The sequence below is a fragment of the Dama dama genome, chromosome 29 (genome assembly GCF_033118175.1).
Source record: "Dama dama isolate Ldn47 chromosome 29, ASM3311817v1, whole genome shotgun sequence".
In the NCBI taxonomy this organism is placed as follows: Eukaryota; Metazoa; Chordata; class Mammalia; order Artiodactyla; family Cervidae; genus Dama; species Dama dama.
The window spans coordinates 35,875,096-35,899,382 of record NC_083709.1 but is presented as its reverse complement, the minus strand read 5'-3'; the positions used below and the strand labels follow the sequence as shown (position 1 = coordinate 35,899,382).

Sequence of the window (24,287 nt, the reverse complement as noted above, 5' to 3'; positions counted from 1 at the left end):
GTATAAAATTCAGTGCCATTAAATATACTCACACTGTTGTGCTACCATCACTGCCATCCATCTTCAGAACTTTATCTTCTCAAATTGTAACTCTATACTAGTTAAATAATAACTAGTTAATAATAACTAGTTAAATAATAAATAATAATAACTAGTTAAAAAACTATTACCTGCTTCCCTCAGAACCTCTTCATTTTTACTGTCTCTCTGAATTTGCCTATTCTAAGTACCTCATATATTGGAGTCATAGAATGTTTTTATTTTTGTGTCTGGTTTATAAATATCTTTTTCCAAGTTGTAACTTGTGTCAGAATTTCTTTTCTTTTTAAGGCTGAGTAAAATTGCTCTGTATTATATATACCTCATTTTATTTATCCATTCATCTGTTAATAGATATTTGGCTTTTTTCTACCTTTTGATAGAATTTAATATTTTTGTTGATTTTCATTGCATTTTGCCGAACACTTAACAAGATTATTAGCTAAGAAAAAATATCACTTTGTATTTATTGGCAGATATTTCATTTGAGTAAATGGCAAGTATTTTTTGAGTTTTATTTTCTAACTCTAGAGATTGCTTTTTGACATTGATACCTTAAAAGTTTTTCATACATATGAGATCACATACCTATGGTATTTATTTTTTGAGTTCATATATCTTAGGCCCACTCAGGCTACTATAACAAAATACTACAAACTCAGTAGCTTATAAACAACTTCTGCTTCTCACAGTTGTGGAGGCTGGAAACCAGGATGTCAGCATGAGCTGGTGAGGCCCTTCCTCCACATTGCAGACTTGTGTCTTATCCTTACGCAGTGGCAGGGTTGAGGGTGTTCTCTGGGCTTTCTGTACTAACCCCGTTTATGAGGGCTTCACTCTATGACCTGATCACCTCCCAAAGCCTTACATCCTAGTGCCATCATCTTGAGGAATTAGAATTTCAAGATGAATTTCAGGGGAATGCATTCAGATCATAATACCAAACATATGAAATTTTAAATTTAATTTCTCCCTTAAATTGTTTCCAAATATATGAGGAAGTATAGATATTTTTAACTACACAAGGTATTACACAGGGTAAAGATTTCCATAGTAAATCTTAAGTGTTTAGTGAATAATCATTTGATTTTTATAAAAAAAGATATTAAAGCTACTTTAAGTGTATTTTGTCATACTAACTCAGTCTATTTTTAAAACACTCTTTCTTTCTCTAGGGAAAATAATTTTATCACAGATGTTGAGTTTGTGACCATCTGAATTAAATGCTAATAACCATATATAAATATCAGATTTTATTTTGAGTGATATAGGTGACTGGTACAAAGTGTTTACTTGCTCCAAAAACTACTTCAGGCTTTATGAAAGTTTTGTTTCCAGTGCTGAGCATGGTTCTTAAGGAATAAATAATATCATCAATGTAGGAAGGTTTTTGGCAGTTATCTTCAGAGTTATAAAGTCATTTTATTTAATAATAGCTTTTCCCAATATTTGTAATTCTATTTGGAGAAAATAAAAAACTCTTGAAAGAAAAATTTCACTTTGAAATAGATTCTTAGGATCTTTAAAATTTTTAAATAACCTGAACTAAGTTATATAAATAAGAGTGTTCACTGTAGTATTTTTGTAGTAGTGAAGAATAAGAAGCAATCTGCTGCTGCTGCTGCTAAGTTGCTTCAGTCATGTCCGACTCTGTGCGACCCCACAGACAGCAGCCCACCAGGCCTCCCCGTCCCTGGGATTCTCCAGGCAAGAACACTGGAGTGGGTTGCCATTTCCTTTTCCAATGCATGAAAGTGAAAAGTGAAAGTGAAGTTGCTCAGTTGTGTCCGACTCTTCGTGACCCCATGGACTGCAGCCCACCAGGCTCCTCCATCCATGGGATTTTCCAGGCAAGAGTACTGGAGTGGTGTGCCATTGCCTTCTCCGAAGAAGCAATCTAAATATCCATAATTAGCTGATAGAAGTGCATCATGATATATTAATATGTTGTTATTGTTCAGTAGCTAATTCATGTCCAACTCTTTGCGACTCAGTGTACTGCAACGTGCCAGGCTCCCTTGTCCTTCACTGTCTCCTGGAGTTTGCTTAAATGCATGTCCACTGAGTTGGTGATACTATATTTATATTAAATATAATGTGAGCTCTGCTGCATTTAACATGAATGAATTGGACCTATAAAGCAATGTATAGATCCTCAAAAGCAAAAGTTGAGTTAAATGAAGAAAATTCGGTAATAGTATGTATACTATGTTCTCTAAAAATATAGAAATTTAAGTCATAGAACAGCACTGGTTTTTGTGAATATATATATGTGTGTATGTACATAGAAACACACACATACACCCACAAAAATATAGTTCTATATAATTGTATACACAGATATATATATATATATATATAGTATGTAAACATGTAAGGTACTGATTATTTCTAAGGAGGGAATAAAGGTGGAATAACGGAATGTTCAGTTCAGTTCAGTCGCTCAGTTGAGTCCGACTCTTTGCGACTCCGTGGACTGCTGCATGCGAGGCCTCCCTGTCCATCGCCAGCTCCCAGAGTTGACTCAGACTCTTGTCCATTGAGTCAATGATGCCATCCAACCATCTCATCCTGTTGTCCCCTTCTCCTTCCACCTTCAGTCTTTCCCAGCATCAGGGTCTTTTCAAATGAGTCAGTTCTTCGCATCAGGTGGCCAAAGTATTGGAGTTGCAGCTTTAGCATCAATCCTTCCAGTGAATATTCAGGACTGATTTATTTTAGGATGGACTGGTTGGATCTCCTTGCAGTCCAAGGAACTCTCAAGAGTCTTCTCCAACACCACAGTTCAAAAGCATCAATTCTTACGGTACTCAGCTTTCTTTATAGTCCAACTCTCACATCCATACCTGACTAGTGGAAAAACCATAGCCTCATGACTAGACGGACCTTTATGGCAGCGGAATTGTTGTTGTTAAATTGCTCAGTGTTGTACAACTCTTTGCAACCCCATGGACTGTAGCACACCAGGCTTCCCTGTCCTTCACCTTCTCCCGGAGTTTGCTCAAACTCATGTCCATTGAGCTGGTGATGCCATCTAACCATCTCATCCTCAGTAACAAAATAATTTAACTTTTTCACAAAAATGAAAGCTATGGATTAAATATTACATAATATTAGTATTTTAAAATCTAAATAATTGGTGCATCAATGTTGGTTACCTTAGTCTACATAATTTTTTTGTGTGTGAGACATTTTTCTGCCTTTTGAAGTATGTACTCAAAGAATAGTAATCTCGTATGTCAACACATATGCAAGGATGTTCACTACAAAATTATTTATAATTGTGAAAAATGGAAACAACCAAAATGGCAGTTGATATACCTGTATAACTAAAAGTTAGCTGTATAGCTAAAGTATATTATTATTATACTATATATATATTATATATATTATAATGATATTGCATTCTTACCATACTTAGAAATCAATTTTAGGTGGGATGCAGGTCTAAATTTGAAAGATTAAGTAATAAAACTTTGAAGGAAAATCATAGAAGAGCATCTTTTTGTCTTTGTAGTAGACAAAGATTTACAGAATAGAATAAATTTAAACTTAAATTTGGTAAACAGGGCTGTGTTAAAGTCAAGAACTTCTGTTCATTGAAAGATACCATTCAGTTAATCAAAAGGCAACTTTCAGAGCCCAGAAAGATATGTCATAGTACCAAAAGACAAAGGTATATGTCTAGCAAAGAGCTAATACCCAGAATATATTGTTCCTATGAATAAATAGGAAAAAAACTGTCAATCCAGTGTAAATATGAGCAAAACATTTGAACAAATATTTCACAAAGGTACTATCTCCTGATAGGCAATAGACAAATGAAAAAGCACTCAAATTTCTTTGTCCTCTTTTACTATTTTTTTTTAATTATGGAAGCTTACATCATTGTAGGTCCTTCTTTTTTTCTAATATACGCATGTAATGATCTAGAAATGCATGTAGGCACTGCTTTAGCACTTCACAAATTTTCAAAGATTGCATTTTATTTTTTTATAAGTTCAAATATTTTCTAATTCCTCTTAGATTGTTCATTGAGAAAAAAGTATTTAAAAATAGTTTCTTTAATTTCACATATCTGGGGATTTTCCAGACATAATTGGTATTGATTTCTACTTTAAGTGTATTGATATTGTGGCCATAGAAAATAATTTTCATGACTTTTAAAAAATTTTATTTAAAATGTTTTATGTTTCAGCATTATAGTTTTATTTTGATGCAAGTCCATAGTACTTGAAAACAATATGTGTTTTGATGTTATTGGACAGACTTTTATAAATTTTCAGGGAAGAGTTTTTATTCTATGTCTTTACTGATTTCCGTCCATTTTTTTCCGTTATTTACTCAGAGAAGTATGTTTAAAATTTCAATTTAAATATTTTCAGTATATTAAAACACCTTGTTAGCACAGACTTGGAGTACCCTGTTCATTGGAATGACCCTTTTGGGTTCTTTGCTGAGTACCCCTAATGTTCAACGAGATTCTCCCCTCTGGCTGGGTAGAATTCACATGTCTCCCAGTGCCCTGAGAGCTCTGGGAATAGTTCTGAAGCACTGGTTGTTCTCTGCTTGCCTTACTGAATTTCATAGTATGCTTGTGCAACAAAATATTCAGCCAAAGACTCAAATGAATTGTGCAAATTTCTGCAGCTCCTCCTCGGTTAGCTTCCTCTTCTCTGAGTACTGTGCTTTACAAATTCCAAACATTCCAGCTTTCCCAAACTCCATCCTCTTTTTCTTCAGGTCACTGAAGACTCCCTCTTCCTACATCATGACATCATCATGAGTGCCTCCTGGCAGAAATCTGGACTGTCCTTAGGACTCTCTTTGTTGATCAAAGTTCATTGTAGCCTGTTCTCCAGCATCTGAAAACAGTCACCTTGCATAATTTGTCCAGTCAGAAGTAGATTTTGAATTGTGGTTCCCATACCAAACAGAACATCAGAAACAGCAGAATAAATGGTAATAAATCTGAGTCCCTAAGTAGCCAATGTTTCATCCTGCTTGGGAGTGCCTGAGCACTTACTCTTGTCAGCTGCCTTTCCAAATACCCATTAAGATGTGTAGTTTGTTGGTACTTAGTTTGACTCAAGAACAAGGCAGTCCCTAATGTTTCTAAATGTTTCACATTAACAGTACAGACTTTGTGAATTCTTCCTTAAAAAACAAAACAAAACAAAACTGTAAGCATAGAATACGTCTAAAGAAGCATGAAATAACATTTCCAACAGCTGTAGCCCTGTGTTCCACTGGGTTAGTGATCTCAGTAAGAGCCAAGGAAAACTAAGTTAAGATGAGCTACATCTGGTTTTTCTTTGTGGGGCCATCTTGCTACATTATGTTCTATGTTCTTAGCAAAACAAAGCAAGAACCTAATTTAAACTTAATCGCTTTGTGGTTGGGTATAGATGTGTGTGCTTTCCAGGTGTCTCAGTAGTAAAGAATCTACCTGCCAGTGCAGGAGACACAGCAGACACGGGTTTGATCCCTGTATCGAGAAGATCCCCAGGAGGAGGAAATGGCAAACTACTCCAGTGTTCTTTCCTGGAAAATCCCGTGGACAAAGGAGCCTGGCGGGCTACAGTCCGTGGGGTCCTGAAGAGTTGGACGTGACTGAGCATGGACACATATATGTGTGCATGTTTGTTTGCCTTCCCATTAACCTGTAACCTGAGTTTAACCTAACTTCAAATGTGTAAGATTCCAATTTGTTAAATCTTTATATATGTGTATTTATGTTTCTATGAACAAAAATATAATTATTTGCATCAAACTATAAACAACTTTTTTCAGGAAGTAAACTGAGTGGGGGGAAGCAGCGACTACTTGTTTTGTTTTTTCCACATTATATACCTTTAATTTGAATTATTTTAAGAATTATATTTCTTGTTTAGTACATAAAAATTTATAGCTGTTGTTATCTATCTTCCTAGCAAGTCATTTCTTTCACTGTTATATAATGACCATATTTATCCTGAATATTTTTCTTAGTGTATATTTCGTTTTTATGATTCTTTTAAAGATCTTTCTTTCCTTCAATTTGATTATATTTTTAGTTCATTTTTGTGCTCTGCTAGTTTGTAAATTTTTGTTTTCTATTCTTTAAATGTTTTTTCTTGAAATTATAACATACTTCATTTATTTGACAGTCTTAATTTCTTCAGTATGCTTCCATTCTTCTTTTACAATGCAAGAATCTTCAAATGCTTTAATTCTGATCCTTTCATTCATCTAATGTCATTTTGTAGTTCAGAATATTAGTTTTACCTTCACTTAGATATTTTGATTGCTTTGCTTAATAAATGTTTGCTTGCTGTTATGTACACATTTATACTTCTTTCATCATCATTTCCTATTTTGTTGTATACATTGCTTTTGAGGTTGTTTTCTTCCTGAAATAGAATATTCTTTAATAGTTTTTAAATATAGGACCTATGAGTAGTAAACCATGGAATATGGAAAATATTACTTATTTTCCATCTAATTTTCTTACTAGTATCAGAAGCCTACTGTCTTTCCTGAATTCATTAATTGTTGATTTTCTTTCTCATTCTATTTATTTTATAATTGTCTTGTTTTCTTTGGTGTCCTCAGTTTTGGTATATGCCTAGTGTAAATATAGTTTTATTAATTCTGCTTTCAATTTTTGATACTCTCTTAATCTATTAATTAATACTTTACATTGGTTCTCAATCTTCAGTTATTGTATATTAAATATTGTCTCCCCCCCCCCCCCATTTTCTCAATTCTCTCTTCGAATAATTTCTATTAGATGCTTTCTGGCCTTCTCATTCCAACACACTATATATATAGTTACTGTTTCCTTTGCTTTGTTTCTTTGTGTTGTCTTTAATTTTACAAAGTTTTATTAGCTTTGTTGGTATGCTATTTAATCCATCCACTGAGTTTTAATTTTCAGTTATTATGTTATTACTAGCTTTACTTATTTTATTTATTAGCATTTCTAGATATAGTAGTTGGTTCTTTTTAAAAAATTTGTCTTCTCTCATAAACCCCTGTTCTTTTTCATATATGTTTATAACTTTTTTTCTTTTTTATCACCATTTTAAAAACTCTAATTTTGTAAGAATTCATTTTAAATTATTGTGTTACCTCTCTTTCCTTGTAGATTCTCCCATTTTGAATGGGGAGATATACAGACTATCATTTGTGGCTTTGAGCTTATTCATATTTACTCTTATCTACAAACCTGACTTCTTTAAGAATTATTTTCTGTCGTGGCTTTCCTCTTGTCCATTCTCTAGTTTTAGATACCTCTCTGTAGTGGACGATTGTGTCTGCCGGAACTCTCAATCTACACAGGTCATAAACCTGTTTTTACATTACTGTCATTTCTTCAGGTCTCAGCAAACATATAATGGCTCAATTTTAATGTCAGTAATATAGAAAATGTGGAGAAGGAAATGGCAGCCCACTCCAGTATTCTTGCTTGGAGAATCCCAGGGATGGAGGAGCCTGGTGGGCTGCCATCTATGGGGTTGCACAGAATCAGACACGACTGAAGTGACTTGGCGGCAGCAGCAGCAATATAGAAAATGAATTGAAAAAGAAATGCAGGGAGGCAAAGTGGTTGTCTGAGGATGCTTTGCATATAGCTGAGGAAAGAAGAGAAGCAAAAGGCAAGGGAGAAAGGGAAAGATGTATCCAACTGAATGAAGGGTTCTAGAGAATAGCAAGGAGAAAAAAAGGAGGCCTTCTTAAATGAGCAATACAAAGAAATAGGGGAAAACAATAGAATGTGAAAGACTGGAGATCTCTTCAAGAAAATTGAAACTATCAAAGGAACATTTCATGCAAGGATGGGCACAATAAAGGATGGGAATGGTATGGCCCTAACAGAAGCAGAAGAGATTAAGAAGAGGTGGCAGGAATACACAGAAGAACTATATAGAAAAGGTCTTCATGACCCGGATAACCATGATGGTGTGTTCACTCACCTCGAGCCAGACATCCTGGAATGCGAAGTCAAGTGGGCTTTAGGAAGCATCACTACAGATAAAGCTAGTGGAGGTGACAAAATTCCAGCTGAACTATTTCAAATCCTAAAAGATGATGCTGTGAAAGTGCTGCACTCAATATGCCAGCAAATTTGGAAAACTCAGCAGTAGCCACAGGACTAGAAAAGATCACTTGTCGTTCCAATCCTAAAGAAGAGCAATGCCAAAGAATGTACAAACTACCATACATTTGCACTCATTTCACATGCTAGGAAGGTCATGCTTAAGCCCTTCAGGCTAGCCTTTAACAGTACGTGAACTGAGAATTTCCAGATGTGCAAACTGGGTTTTGAAGAGCCAGAGGATCCAGAGATCAAATTACCAACATATGTTGAATCATGGAGAAAGCAAAGGAATTACAGAAAAACATCTACTTCTGCTTCATTGACTACTAAAGGCTTTGACTGTGTGAATCACAGCAAACTGAAAAATTATTAGAGACGAGAGCATCAGACCACCTTACCTGTCTCCTGAGAAACCTGTTTGCGGGTCAAGAAGCAAAAGTTAGAACCACACCCAGAAAAACTGGCCAGGTCAAAACTGGGAAAGGAGTACAAGGCAGTATGTTGTTACTCTGCACATTTAACTTACATGCAGAGTTCAGCTCAGTTCAGTTCAGTCGCTCAGTCATGTCCGACTCTGCGACCCCATGAACTGCAGCACGCCAGGCCTCCCTGTCCATCACAAACTCCCGGAGTTTACTCAAACACATGTCCATCGAGTCGGTGATGCCATCCAGCCATCTCATCCACTGTCGTCCCCTTCTCCTCCTGCCCCCAATCCCTCCCAGCATCAGGGTCTTTTCCAATGAGTCAACTCTTCGCATGAAGGTGGCCAAAGCATTGGAGTTTCAGCTTCAGCATCAGTCCTTCCAATGAACACTCAGGACTGATCTGCTTTAGGATGGACTGATTGGATCTCCTTGCAGTCTAAGGGACTCTCAAGAGTCTTCTCCAACACCACAGTTCAAAAGCATTAATTCTTCGGCACTCAGCTTTCTTTATAGTCCAACTCTCACATCCATACATGACCATTGGAAAAACCAGTGATTTTGGAGCCCAAAAAAATAAAGTCTGACACTGTTTCCACTGTCTCCCCATCTGTTTGCCATGAAGTGATGGGACCAGATGCCATGATCTTAGTTTTCTGAATGTTGAGCTTTAAGCCAACTTTTTCACTCTCCTCTTCACTTTCATCAAGAGGCTTTTTAGTTCCTCTTCACTTTCTGCCATAAGTGTGGTGTCATCTGCATATTTGAGATTATTGATATTTCTCCTGCAATCTTGATTCCAGCTTGTGCTTCATCTAGCCCAGCATTTCTCATGATGTACTCTGCATATAAGTTAAATAAGCAGGATGACAATATACAGACTTGACATACTCCTTTTCCTATTTGGAACCAGTCTGTTGTTTCATGTCCAGTTCTAACTGTTGCTTCCTGACCTGCATATAGGTTTCTCATGAAGCAGGTCAGATGGTCTGGTATGCCCATCTCTTTCAGAATTTTCCACAGTTTATTGCAGAGTACATCATGTGAAATACTGAACTAGATGAATCACAAGCTGGAGTCAAGATTTCTAGGGGAAATATCAACATCCTCAGATAGGTAGATGATACCTTCCTAATGGCATTCTGCCATTTGCCATTAGCAAAGAGGAACTAAAGAGCCTCTTAATGAGGGTGAAAGAGGAGAGCAAAAAAGCTGGCTTAAAACTTAACATTCAGAAAACTAAAATCATGGCATCTGGTCCCATCACTTTGTGGCAGAGATTGGGAAACAGTGGAAACAGTGACAGACTTTATTTTCTTGGACTCCAAAATCACTGCAAATGGTGACTGCAGCCATGAAATTAAAAGACACTTGCTCCTTGGAAGGAAAGCTGTGACAAACCTAGACAGTGCATTAAAAAGCAGAGATATCATTTTGTCAACAAAGGTCTGTCTAATCAAAGCTAAGTTTTTTTTCCAGAAGTCATGTACAGATGTGAGAGTTGGACCATAAGGAAGGCTGAGCAGCTAAGAATTGATTCTTTGAAATTGTGGTACTGGAGAAGACTGTTGAGAGTCCCTCGGACTTCAAGGAGACCAAACCAGTCCATCCCAAAGGAAATCAACTATGAAAATTCATTGGAAGGACTGATGGCAACCTACTCTAATATTCTTGCCTGGAGAATTCCTTGGACAGAGAAGCCTGGTGGGCTACAGTCCATGGGGTGACACAGAATCGGACACAACAGACTGATTAACACTTTCACTTTTAGGCTTCCCTGGTAACTCAGCTGGTAAACAATCTGCCTGAAATACAGGAGCTCCTGGTTGGATCCCTGTGTTGGGAAGATCCCCTAGAGAAAGGATAGGCTACCCACTCCAGTGTTCTTGCCGGGGGAATTCCATGGACAGAGGAGCCTGGCAGGCCTCAGTCCATGGGGTTGCAAAGAGTTGGACACAACTGAGCGACTTTCACTTTCACTTGTTGCTGAGGCTGATGCTCGAATACCTTGGCCACTTTATATGGAGAGCTGACTCGTTGGAAAAGACCCCAATGCTAAGAACAATTGACAGCAAAAGAAGAAAGAGGGCAGCAGAGGATGAGGTGGTTAGATAGTATCACTGACTCAGTAAATATGATGAATTTGAGGAAACTCTAGGAGATAGTGGAGGACATAGGAGCCTGGTGTACTACAGTCTATGAGGTCACAAAGAATCAGACATGACTTAGTAACTCAACAACAACAATATATAGTTATGTTTCTGATCACACATGATTGACTCTTTCTTGCCCTTAGACTGGACAAAAAGCTTCTTTTTAATGGAACTTCAGCCAGATAAGCTTAGATATTCAGGTTTTCATTCAGAAAATGTTGTGTCCCAGCTTCCTTCAGTTAATCCAGTTTTGTGTCTCAGCCATGAGGGTCCTTGTGGATAAATTTTCTTGTCCACTCAGGTCTCAAGGTTGGAGCTCTCCATGGATGTTGTTTAATCCAGGTCTGTTGTCATGGTAGCTCAATTTCATTTTACTAGTAAGGATTTTTTGCCTTTATTTGGCATCTTTAGATTTACTCTCTTTGTTTTCAGTGATATGTATTAATGTTTTATTATTATTTTATATCGTGTATCTGTGTGTTAGAAAATGATCTGGTAAGTCAATAGATTTTTTTTAAATTATGTAGTTTATGTTTTTTAATTATTTAGTATGTTTATTTAGACAAAGTTAAAAATCAGTTGAAACATTTTACTTTAGAGATGTCATTAAAATTCAATTTTAATTGTTAGGATTTGTTAATATTAATATGCTCTAGCTTTTTTTACTATTAATTCATGTATTTTAAAAATATTTTTGCCATCTTTATATGTTTGCCATATTTTTCTTAACTTACATATTTAAAATAATTGTTTATTATGTTAATTTTCATAGAATGAATCTTCAAGAAGAACTGGATAAACTTAAAGTACATATGTCTGTTGATAAAGCAACAATACAAGAATTGAATACATTTATGGCAGAGAGAAGCGAAGGTAACTTTGTCAAAATAAATATTCAATGTAGGCAGTTTAAAATTATCCAGTTTTTAATGTTTTATTTTCAGCTTCTAAGAATCTTACCCTGCTCTCCCTATTTCTATTGCTTTACTCCTTCATATCTTATTAGCATTTTCATCTTTCATGAGAAAATCAAGTAGAAAGAACACTTAAAAGTTAGGTTTATAGTTTATTAAAATTTTAAAGAAATATTGGATATGGAGAGAATATTAATTTTTATTATTCATTGATGAAGTTTTACTGGTTATGTTTGTTCAAAGTTTTATAGGTAATGGAGAGTTATTGATAACATAGAGGTAGTTACTATCAATAATTCATTTATATTTTCATATGACATTACATTTTTTAGAAGTGATGTGATTCTCACCTGGAGTCACAGTCTTAGAGCTAGAAGGAAACTTGGAGATCTGCAGATCTGAAACCTGCCTGAACCCTAGCCTGAGAGTATTCAGTAAAAGGGGATAATCTATTTCAATTGTAAGATTTTCCTTTGTTAAAATCAAGATAAGTGTATTTACTATAGGACTTCAGTCCATCCTAAGTAACCTCATTAAAAAAAGTAAATAAGGTTGATATGACAGAGTTTCTTCTTATTTAAACTTGCTACAGCTTACTTGTTACCACTGTGCTTTTTAGGTGTTGACAAGTTATAATTAATAATTTATACTTAGTTATTTATACTTAATAATTTGTATGTAATATTTGAATGTTTATATATCACTCATCTGGATTTTGTCCCAATTACTTTGTTGTTCCAGTTTCACCTGTTTAGTATACCCATGACTTGTCAAGGCCAATATTTGAATCCTTCTGTTTTACACCATTGATTTATGTCATATTTTAAACTTTGGAGAAGGGAATGGCTGCCCACTCCCATATTCTGGGCTGGAGAATTCCATAGACTGTATAGTCCATGGGGTCACAAAGAGTCAGACATGACTTGAGTGACTTTCACTTAAGCATACTTTTTCACTGAGGTTTTTTTTTTTTTTTGTCATAGATCAAGGCAGTGATCATTAGTGACTACTAAGATCAGTGGGTGAAATACTGATGAGACCTTTATTTTTAGTACTCTCTTTTTCTTTACTTTTTTTTTTTTAAGCCATGCCCTGAGACATGTGGGATCATAGTTCCCCAGCCAGGGCTCAAATCTGTGCTCCCTTCTTTTTTCTTTTTACCCTGTGACCTCTTCACTCATTTCTTTTATCACCTCTGTTAATCATCAGTTTGTTGTCTGTATTTCTGAGCTTCTTTGTTTCTTTAGATTGCACATATGAGAGACGTCATACATTTGTTTTTCTCTCTCTGACTTATTTATTTATTTAGCATAATGTCTGTGAGGCCCATCAATGTTATCACAAATGTCAAGATGCTATTCTTTTTTATGGCTGAATAATATCCATTTTATATATACATATATATATATGTATATACATATATATATGCCACAATTTCTTTCTATCATCCATCAGTGAACACCTAGGTTATTTCCGTATCTTGGCTATCATAAACAATGCTTTAATGAACATTGGGGTGTATATATCTTTTCGTGTTAGTGTCTTCATCTTCTTTGGATAAATACTCAGAAGTAGAATTGCTGGATCATATGGTAGTTCTATTTTTATTTTTTTGAAGAACCTCCGTATTGTTATACAAAGTGACTGCACTTCTTTATATTCCCACCAGAAGTGCACAAGGGTTCTCTTTTCTCCACATTCTCAGCAAGATTTGTTACTTTCTGTCTTTTTCATAATAGATATTCTAAAAGATATGAGATGATATCTCAGTATGGTTTTGATTTGTGTTCCCTAATGATTAATGATGTTGAACATCTTTTCACATATCTGTTGGCCATCTGTATAGGCATTTCTAGGAGATATTGCGAGGTATTTTTTCTAGATCACCACAATAAAATGAATATTGCTATAAAGCAGGCCACATGATTTATGTGGTTTCCCAGTGTACATAAAAATTGTATTTACACTATATTGTAGTTTATTAACTGTACAATATCATTATGTCTAAAAAAATGCACTTACCTTAATTAAAAAACACTTTATTGCTAAAAAATGCTATCTGTCATCTGAGTTTTCAGTGGGTTGTAATCATTTTGCTTGAGGAGGGCTTGAAATATTGGGAAAATTACCAAAATGTGTAACAGACATAAAATGACCAAATGCTGTTAGAAATGGCACCTGTAGACTTGGCTGACAAGAAGGTTGCCACACATACTCAATTTGTTGAAAAACACAGTATCTAGGAAGAAGAGTAAAGCAAAGCATACTAAAGCAAATTATGCTTGTATGTCTTCTTTTGAAGAATGTCTGTTTAGATCTTCAGCCCATTTTAAAATTGGCCCATAATTTTCATTTTTTTGTGGTGTCCTTTTCTGGTTTTGGTATCAAGATAATATTGGCCATGTAAAATAAGTTTGGAAGAGCTCCGTTCTCTTAAATACTTTGGAAGAGTTTGAGAAGAATTGATATTAATTCTTTTTTTTTTGACATTAATTCTTTAAATATTTTGTAGAATTCATTAATGAAGCCATCCGGTCCTGGTTTTTGTTTGTTGGGAGGTTTTTGATTACTGATTCAATCTCCTTACCAGTTATAAATCTGTTCAGAGCTGGTTCTTTGAAAAGATAAAATTGACAAGCCTTTAGCTATAGGTATAAGAAAAAAAGAACTCAAATAAAGTAAAAAATGAAACAGGAGATGTTACAACTGATAACACAAATACAATATAAAGAATCATAGGAAAATACTTATAATAAATAAATTCCAACAAATTGCTCAACCTAGAAAATAAATGGATAAATTCCTGGAAACATACCACCTAGTAAGACTGGAACTATCATGAAATATTAAATCTGAGCATAACAGCTACTGTATTACTGTCTATTTCTCCTATTAGGTCTCTTAATATTTGCTTTCTATATTTAGGTGCTCTTATGTAGGGTGTATGAACATTTGCAAATTTTAAATCCTCTTGTTGAATAACCTATTCATCATTATATAATATCCATCTTTGTTTTCTGTAACAGTCTTGTTTTAAAGTCTGTTTTGTCTGATATAAGTGTCACTACTTCATCTTCCTTTTGGTTTCTTTTTGCATGAAATAATTTTTTCAGTCCTTTCATGTTCAGTCTATGTGTGTCTTAACATCTATAGTGAATCTTTTGTAATCAGTATATAGATAGGTCTTATTTTTATTGATCTAGCTACTCTGTGTCTTTGGAGAATTTAGGGCATTTCCACTTAAAATAATTGCTGATATGTATGTACATATTGATTTTTTTGTTAATTGTTTACTGGCTGTTTTTTGTAGTTCTACTCTCTTCCTTTATTCTCTTATTCTCTTCTTTTATATTTTGATAACTTTCTTTAGTTATATAAATGTACTTATATTCCTTTCTGTTTATCTTTTGTGTGTTTATTGTAGGTTTTTGCTTTGCGATTACTAGGAGGCTTATATTGGCTTCCCAGGTGTTGCTAGTGGAAAAGAACATGCCTGCCAATGCAGGAAACATTAAGAGACATGGGTTTAATCCCTGGGTCAGGGAGATCCACTGGAAGAGGAAATGGCAACCCACTCCAATATTCTTGCCTGGAGAATCCCATGGACAGTGGAGCCTGGTGGGCTACGGTCCATCGGGTCGCTAAGAGTCAAACATGACTGAAGCATCTTAGCATGCAAACACACAGGAGGCTTATATATGATAACTTATATCTATAACAGCCTATCTTAAGTTGACAACACTTAAACTTTTTAAAAAATTTTGCTGTATATTATAGTTAATTTACAGTATTGTATTAGTTTAAGGTATATAACTAGGTGATTCATTATTCATATACATATATCCATTATTTTTCAGATTCTTTTCCCATATTGGTTATTATATAATATTGAGTAGAGTTCACTAGGTCCTTATTGATTATCTATTTTGTATATAGTAGTGTATATATGTTAATACCAAACTCCTAATTTATCCCCCTCCCTTTCCCTTTGGTAACAATAAGAGTTTATTTTTGAAGTCTGTGAGTCTGTTTCTGTTTAGAGAGAAAGTTCATTTGTTTAAATTTTTAGATTCCACATACAAGTAATTTGTCTTTCTCTGTCTGACTTACTTCACTTTATCTTTGGATCCATCCATGTTGCTGCAAATGGCATTTCTTCCCTTTTAATGACTTGACTACTATCCCGTTGTATATGTTCCACATCTTTATCTACTCCTCTGTTGATGGAGATTTAGGTTGTTTCCATGACCTCGCTGCTGTTGACAGTGCTGCAGTGAACACTGGGGTGCATATATCTTTCTGAATTATAGTTTCTCTGGATATATGCTCAGGAGTGGGATTGCTGGATTGTACGTTTCTATTTTTATATTTTTAAGGAACCTCCTTCTTGTTCTCCATAGTGGTTGTACCAATTTGCATTCATATCTGTAGTTTTGGAGGGTTCCCATTTTCTCCACATCCTCTCCAGCATTTATTGTTTGCACAGTTTTTGATGATGGCCGTTATTACCATTGTGAGGTGATATTTATTGTAGTTTTGATTTGCAGTTATCTAATAATTAGTAATGTTGAGCATATTTTCATGTGCTTTTTGGAAATGTGTATGCTTTATTTAGAGAATTGTCTGCTTAGATCTTCTGCCTGTTTTTTGATTGTGGTGTTTGTTTTCTTGATATTGAGCTGCATGACCCGTTCTGTATTTTGGAGATTAATGCCTTGGTGGTCACTTCATTTGCAAAATGTTTTCTCCCATTCCGTGGGTTGTCTTTTCATTTTGCTTATGTATTTTTTTTTTTTTTTTTGCTGTGAAAAAGCTTTTAAGCTTGATTATATGCCATTTGTTTATTTCTCTTTTTATTTTCATTACTCTAGGAGGTGAATCCAAAAAAAAAAAAAAAATATTGCTGCAATTTATGTCACAGTGTGTTCTGCCTGTTTCCCTCCAAGAGTTTTATAGTATGCAGTTTTACATTCAGGTCTTTAATCCATTTTGAGTTTATTTTTCTGTATGGATTTAGAGAATGTTCTAATTTAATTCTATTACATGTGACTGTGCAGTTTTCCCAGCACCACTGTTTGAAGAGAGTGTTTTTCTCTATTATATATTCTTGCTTCCTTTGTCATAGATTAATTGACCATAGATGCATGGGTTTATTTTCAGGCTTCCTATCCTGTTCCATTATCAGTATTTTAGTTTTTGTGCTAGTACCATACTGTTTGGATGACTGTAACTTTGTAGTATTGTCTGAGGTTAACGAGCCTGATTGCACCAGGATTGCTTTTGCTGTTTGGAGTCTTTTATTTTTGATATGAATTAGAATATTTTAAAATTATTGTTCTGTGGAAAAAAGCTGTTGATATTTTGATAGGGAGTGTACTGAATCTGTAGATTGCCTTGAGTAGTATGGGCATTTTGACAATATTGATTCTTCCAATCCAAGAATATGGTGTATCTTTTCATCTGTTTGTATCATTTATTATTTACCTTATTAGTGTCTTATAGTTTTCAAAGTGCAATTCTTTTATCTCTTTAGTTAGGTTTATTCCTAGGTATTTTATTCTTTTAATGAGATGGTAAATGGAATTGTTTCATTTATTTCTCTTTCTTATCTTTTGTTGTTAGTATATAGAAATGCAAGACATTTCTGTGTATTAATTTTGTACCCTGCAACTTTTGTTGGTGTCTCCAACAAGAAGTTTATATCCCAGCTTGTGTTAAGTAGAAGTGAAATATAAAGGAAAATAGATTTAAGGGAAACTTGTGAAAAGGGGCCTCTTATGAATAACAGAAGATAATTTTCTTACCTCTATCTCTCTGTCACTCATGAAATTCTAAGGACTTTTAGAAGCTCTGTATAGGGAGCCAAGAAAAAAGACCAAAGATATATTTCTTATTTTGTTGTATGACAAGTACCCTCTAAAGTAATATGCTCACTATGTGTGGTGTGTATGCTCAGTTGCTCAGTCATGTCCAGCTTTTTGTGACCCTCTGGAAAATAACCCAATAGGCTTCTCTGTCCATTGAATTTTCCAGGAAAGAATACTGGAGTGAGTTGCCATTTCCTTCTCCACTGCTCACTATGACTCTTATTTTTTCCTAAAAATGAAGAAAATATATTAATATTGATGCCAGAAAACTCAGCCACTGTGCACTGATGCTGAATCGAATTTCAGAGACTGCGTTTTGAGTGAAGTTGAAAAGAGAAGCTTTATTGCTTTGCCAGGCATAGTGGGGCACAATGGGGTCCTGCCCTTGAAAACTGTGTGTCTCAACCTGGGAGAACCTGGTGAGGCATTTTACTGTAATAGTTCAGGAGTGGGGTTGCTAATAATATTATGGTGAGTACAAGGCCTGCACCCCAGAATACTGCTATGTGTATCCCTTGAGGCAGAACCAGACCCGGGCTGCACGCTTGTTTCTTGGCTGTTCCTGCCTTGTCTCTGCATTCCCTCCCTTCCCTGATTGGCAGATGTTTGAATCTGCCCTTTGGGAGTCAAGGAAGGTCATGGAGGCTGGATCTGTTCCCTACAAACACAGAATAGGGGACATAGACAGGCTTCCATACCCAGGAATCCCCACAGGGTCTACTTGGTTTCAGTATGTTTAGGAAATTGCCAATACTCAAGATACCTATTCCCCTTTCTTTGTATCCCAAACTGATATGATCACAAACAGACCTTTAATAAAGTTAGTGTAGGAAACAAAAATTAAGATGAATAAAAAAATAATTGGAGGGAAGGAATAAGAATTTTCCTTCTACCTTGCTGAGTTCTTAACTGAAACCCCTATAGTAGGGGTTTCAGTAGGTAAAGACAGATTAAGAAAAACAAATTTATTAATATATATGTCATATGTACACATGGAAGATACCCAGGGAAAAGTGAGTATTCAAATAGGAGGCTTTAGAATTCAGAATTACATACTCTTCTAATAGGAAGAGAGGAGGAAGAGGGATGTAGGCCTCTTAAGTGAGAGTAAATGATTTTAGGAAAAATGAATGGGCCCTCAAGAGACTAGCTGAGAGCTATCATAGTTTGTAATAAAGCTTGTCTGGATCTAGTGTGGGCTTCTAGTTTCCTCCTCCTGTGATAAGAATTAGTCTTCTCTGGTGAAACTTTACGGGAGTGAGTTCCTTTTGGAGGGTCTTCCAGCAGATAAGGGGTGTTCTAGGAAAATCTGTCCCTCTATTTTTTTGAAGTGCCTACTGCCCAAAATAATCAATATGCCAAAGTGGCATTTTTAGGCTACTATATTCTGCAACCCTCCATTAATTTTAAATAATTTTAAATAATTTTTTAAAATAATTTTAAAATATTTTTTAATTTTTAAATATTTTAAAAATATTTTAAAATAATAATTTTAAATAATTTTTTAAAATATCTAAAAGAAGGAGAAAATGTTCAACAATTTACCTTAATTTTTAATGTTATCTAGGAGAATTAAGGGGACAAAAGAAATGTAAGAGTAAAAAAACATAGGAGTGAAAATAACAGTAAAGCATTTAAAACCACAATTTAAAAAATAAATTTCCAGTAAGGTGAAACATACTTGGAGTAACAGGCAAGTTTGACCTAGGAGTACAAAAATGAAGCAGGGCAAACGCTATAACAGAATTTTGCCAAGAGAACACACTGGTCATGGTAAACACCCTCTTCCAACAACACGAGGGATCACTCTATACATGGATATCACCAGATGGTCAATACTGAAATCAGATTGATTTTTTTCTTTGTGGCTGAAGATGGAGAAGTTCTATACATTCAGTAAAAAGAAGACTGGGAGCTGACTGTGGGTCAGGTCATGAACTCCTTATTGCAAAATTCAGACTTAAAATGAAGAAGGTAGTGAAAACCACTAGACCAAAATCCCTTTCGATTATATGGTGCAAGTGACAATTAGATTCAAGGGATTAGATCTGATAGACAGAGTGCCCGAAGAACTATGGATGGAGGTTTGTGACAGTGAATAGGAGACGGTGATCAAAACCATCCCCAAGAAAAAGAAATTAAAAAAGACAAAATTGTTGTCTGAGGAGGCCTTACAAATAGCTGAGAAAAGAAGAGAAGCGAAAGGCAAAGGAGAAAAGGAAAAATACACCCATCTGAATGCCAAAGTTCCAAAGAATAGCAAGGAGAGATAAGAAAGCCTTCCTCAAACTACCACACAATTGCACTCATCTCACAAGCTAACAAAGTAATGCTCAAATTTTCCAAGCTAGGCTTCAACTGTATGTGAACCAAGAACTTCCAGATATTCAAGCTGAATTTAGAAAAGGCAGAGGAACCAGAGATCAAATTACCAACATCTGTTGAATCAAAAGCAAGAGAATTCCAGAAAAACAGCTACTTCTGGTGCATTGACTGCACTAAAGCCTTTGACTGTGTGGATCACAACAAACTGTGGCAAATTCTTAAAAGAGGTGGGAATACCAGACCACCTGACCTGCATCCTGAGAAATCTGTATGCAGGTTAAGAAGCAACAGTTAGAACCAGATATGGAACAACAGACTGGTTCCAGAATGGGAAAGGAGTATGTCAAGGCTGTGTATTGTCACCCTGCTTATTTAATTTATATGCAAAGTACATCATGTGAAATGCCGGGCTAGATGGAGCACAAGCTGGAATCGAGATTGTTGGGAGAAATATCAATAACCTCAGATATGCAGATGACACCACCCTTATGGTAGGAAGCAAAGAGGAACTAAAGAGCCTCTTGATGAAAGTGAAAGAGGAAAGTGAAAAAGCTGGCTTAAAACTCAACATTCAGAAAACTAAGATCATGGCATCTGGTCCCATCATTTCATGGCAAATAGATGGGGAAACAATGGAAACTGACAGACTTTATCTTCTTGGGCTCCAAAAATCATTGCAGATGGTGACTGCAGCCATGAAACTAAACAACAACAACAACAACAAAAACGCTTGCTCCTTGGAAGAAAAGCTATGACCAACCTAGACAGCATATTAAAAAACAGAGACATTACTTTGCCAACAAAGGTCTGTCTAGTCACAGCTCTGGTTTTTCCAGTAGTCATGTATGGATGTGAGCATTGGACCATAAAGAAACCTGAGCACCAAAGAATTAATGCTTTTGATCTATGTTGTTGGAGAAGACTCTTGAGAGTCCCTTGCACTGCAAGGAGATCCAACCAGCCCATCCTAAAGGAAATCATCCTGAGTATTCATTGAAAGGACTGATGCTGAAGTTGAAGCTTCAAAACTTTGGCTACCTGATGCAAAGAAATAACTCATTGGAAAAGACCCTGATGCTGGGAAAGATTGAAGGCAGGAGAAGAAGGGGACAACAGAGGCTGAGATGGTTGGATGGCATCACCAACTCAATGGACATGAGTTTGAGCAAGCTCCAGGAGTTGGTGATAGACAGGGAGGCCTGGCGTGCTGTAGTCCATGGGCTTGCAAAAAGTCGGACACGACTGAGTGAATGGTACTGAACTGAACTTAAGGTGAAGCATATTCTCATATATCTACCAAAGGACAAAAATAGACCTGTATATTTCTAACTAGATCCTTTTGTTCAGTTCCCAAATCCTGAGATCCTTAGAAGGGAAGGGAATCAAGGGGCAGAGACTTGGGTCTTTGTTCCTGTCCTTGGCCTGGGTCAGGCTGCTTGTATATTCTTTATAAGACCTGTGAAGGTGAGAAACAGAATTTTCAGTGGAAAACCACGAGTGAACTTGCTCTTCCAGTCCACCTGTGAATCTTGAAGCACACTTAGGAGCACAAAAACAGCAATCAAATTCACGTTTAAATGTCTTTAACATTTATTTTGTTGGAATTATTTAGCTACTTTTAGTACTGTATGGCTTTTGAAAATAGAACTGTTTTCTTATTTTTAAGTGTAAATATTTTACTAAGAACTATAGCAGATATTTAAATCACTAGAACAGATGAATTGTATTTGCATATTATTTCTATATTGCTGAAAGAATGTTGTAAATGAATTCAGCACCATGGTGTTAGGGGACTAGAAAGAGAAACTTGGGAACCAATCGATGATTTTCAAGGTAAAGGTACCTATTCCCTAGGTGGCAAATTCTACCTATTCTGACTTTTATTATCCTTAGGATAATGTTCTATTTATTTCGTGAGTACAGAAGTTTTAATTGGATATGTCATGTTTCAAAGACAAAAGAAATGCCTAATTCACTCTAACAAACTTGTTAGTCACTGTTTATACCAAGAGGATTTCTACTCTACAGAGAATAATATTGTTTTCTTTTTCCTTTGTTGATAAATCAAAGTTTTACACTGACCTACAGCAGCCAAGCATACTTTAAAGCAAAATCATCTCAGACTAATACAGATATTCAGCCTTTTAGCTTTATGTATTGTTATTTTTGCTCCCTTTTTGATTTTTTGAAAAATATAATTCAAAAATAATTCAGTAAGAAAATATTAAATTTGTCACTAATTTATCTAAGAAAAATATTTATAGGTTTTAATGTATTTCAGTTCTAATAATATTAACTGAAGTTTTACGATTGTTTTTTCCTTTAATGTTGTTGTGTTTCTTATATATAGTTTTGCTTGTTTGAAGGGATGCTTGGGCAGTGTAGGAATGATTTGAACTTTACCCTTGACTGGGTAAAGTCAGTTATTCTGAAAATGTGATTTTTGTGCTTTACTCTGCCAGTGCAGGATCTTTTACTTAAAAAAAAAAAAGAAAAGGTGGTGGTAGGGGGTGTTACAGTTTCAGTCCACCCTAATTCTGTGAGTATTTGCTTTGTTCTGCAATCACTCTGATCCTCCTGGCAGGGAACAAGATCCAGAGAACAAAACTAGTAGTGACTGTGTAGATAAAAAGGCAGTGAATTCTGCTTTTAAGGCAAAGAGGGAATAGTCTACAAAAGAATGAAAATGGGAATAAAAGTACAGCATTGTTAACCTGCAGATCTGTTGTACCTTTGAAAATCTTACACTGCCAGAAAAAAAAAAGTGACACTACAAAGATACATAATTATGTGACTGAAAATCTTGAAAAGGGTCACCATTCAGTTTATGGCCAATATTTGACAATGAAATAGACTACATTATTCATAGTGGAGAAACTATAGACCCCTTTTCCTTAAAATGACAGGACAGTGTTTCAGCAGTATATGAGGTACCATAATATATTATATATATATATATATATGTAATACTATATAGACATACTATATTATTTATTCTCTGCCAGAACAACTCTTTAGACACGATGAAGATGATGGGGTCAAGAAGAGTACTCCAGAGAAGAATTGGAAAGAAATGTCGGAGCAGACATTACAGAAGGTATTCTAATCTTTAAGATATTGAACTGAGCAAGTTAAATCTGAATTTTAACATAAAGGATTATGTTTTAAAATGAGGGCTCATGAAGTTAAACCTTGTATGAATCCTTAATTTAAATTCAGAATCACTGGCTTACCAAAATGGGGCTAAAAAATCAATGTTAGTGAAATAAAAAATGTGGAAACACTTATGCTTCCTTTGACATAGATTTAAAATATTTTCAAGAGATAAAAAGAATGATAACAATAGAAAGTACAAAAAATTTTACATTTCAACACACTTATTTAAACTACAATATTTAAACTAAAAAAAAGAATAGTTTTAGTTTTATGTAGTAAAATGTTTATAATTTTATAAATTTTTAAAGTGTAATATGTTTATAACTTTAAAGTTAAAGTTGAAAGTTATACATTCTCATCTCATTTTAGAGAAATATTTATGCCCATATGATTTAGTATAACTCTCCCTGTTTTAACAGAACCCCTCCATATAAATCCTATAGTCACTTTACAACATGGTTATCTTCATTAGCAAAATGTTGTTTAAAAATCTTAACATTTATCTTTGCAATTTTGTACTTAAATAGTAGTCATCAATTTCAGTTAAACGGGCTTGGTTTTATTTTAGCACTTTTTGTTAGTGTTATAAAGGAAATGTTCTTTAAATAGATTATTCGTGTAACCAGCTACCACTTGGATACTTAGAAAAAGCTGGAAGTGTCCAGATATATAGACAAAAATATTAATGTAGTTACTTAAATTTTGTACATCTGTGGATTGATTTGTAGGAAATCTATTGATATACAGCAGGTGATGAGATTCCTTATGCTTCTAACACTCGCCATATGGTTAGGTAACAGAGGCTGTCATCTCATTATTACTGAATGACACATATCAGTTTGACATTATAACATAGAGAACAAGAAATGCTCATGTTCGTTTATCTTAAGGTAAAATAAGTAATTGAAATAAAGTATGTACTTCCAGATAGAATGTGATACAGTTTATAGCAGCTTACCTTTTTTGTTTCAGAACAATTTGTTCATTTTTGCCAGGTTTTGTATAATTTTTATCTCCATGGACATATTATACTATACTGCTACTTACTATCTTGGGGTATAAACCCTGAAGAAATTTATTATTTCATTCCAACTGCCATAAATAATGTGGAGGAGGAAAAATAATTTTCCTCTATTCTTCTAGGTTGTTGGATAAGACATCCCTTGTAATAAAAAGACAGGTTAACAGGGAAAAACAGAAGTTTAATAACATGTATACTTCCTGTATACATGGGAGATAACCCATGGAAACTGGTACTGTGAAATGACCTAAGCTATCACCTTAAATACCTTCTTCAACTAAAGACAAGAAAAGATGTTGGGGCT

The 24,287-nt window shown here is 35.0% G+C and overlaps 1 protein-coding gene across 1 annotated transcript in view; it reads left to right on the top strand.

Annotated features, from left to right (window-relative positions):
* CNTLN (centlein) overlaps positions 1 to 24,287 on the top strand; it is a 315,816-nt gene that overhangs the window by 192,766 nt on the left and 98,763 nt on the right. Inside the window, exons 13-14 of the mRNA XM_061132229.1 lie at positions 11,473 to 11,573; positions 22,812 to 22,903. Of these exons, the coding sequence (XP_060988212.1) occupies positions 11,473 to 11,573; positions 22,812 to 22,903 (193 nt within the window). The remainder of the gene's footprint in view (positions 1 to 11,472; positions 11,574 to 22,811; positions 22,904 to 24,287) is intronic.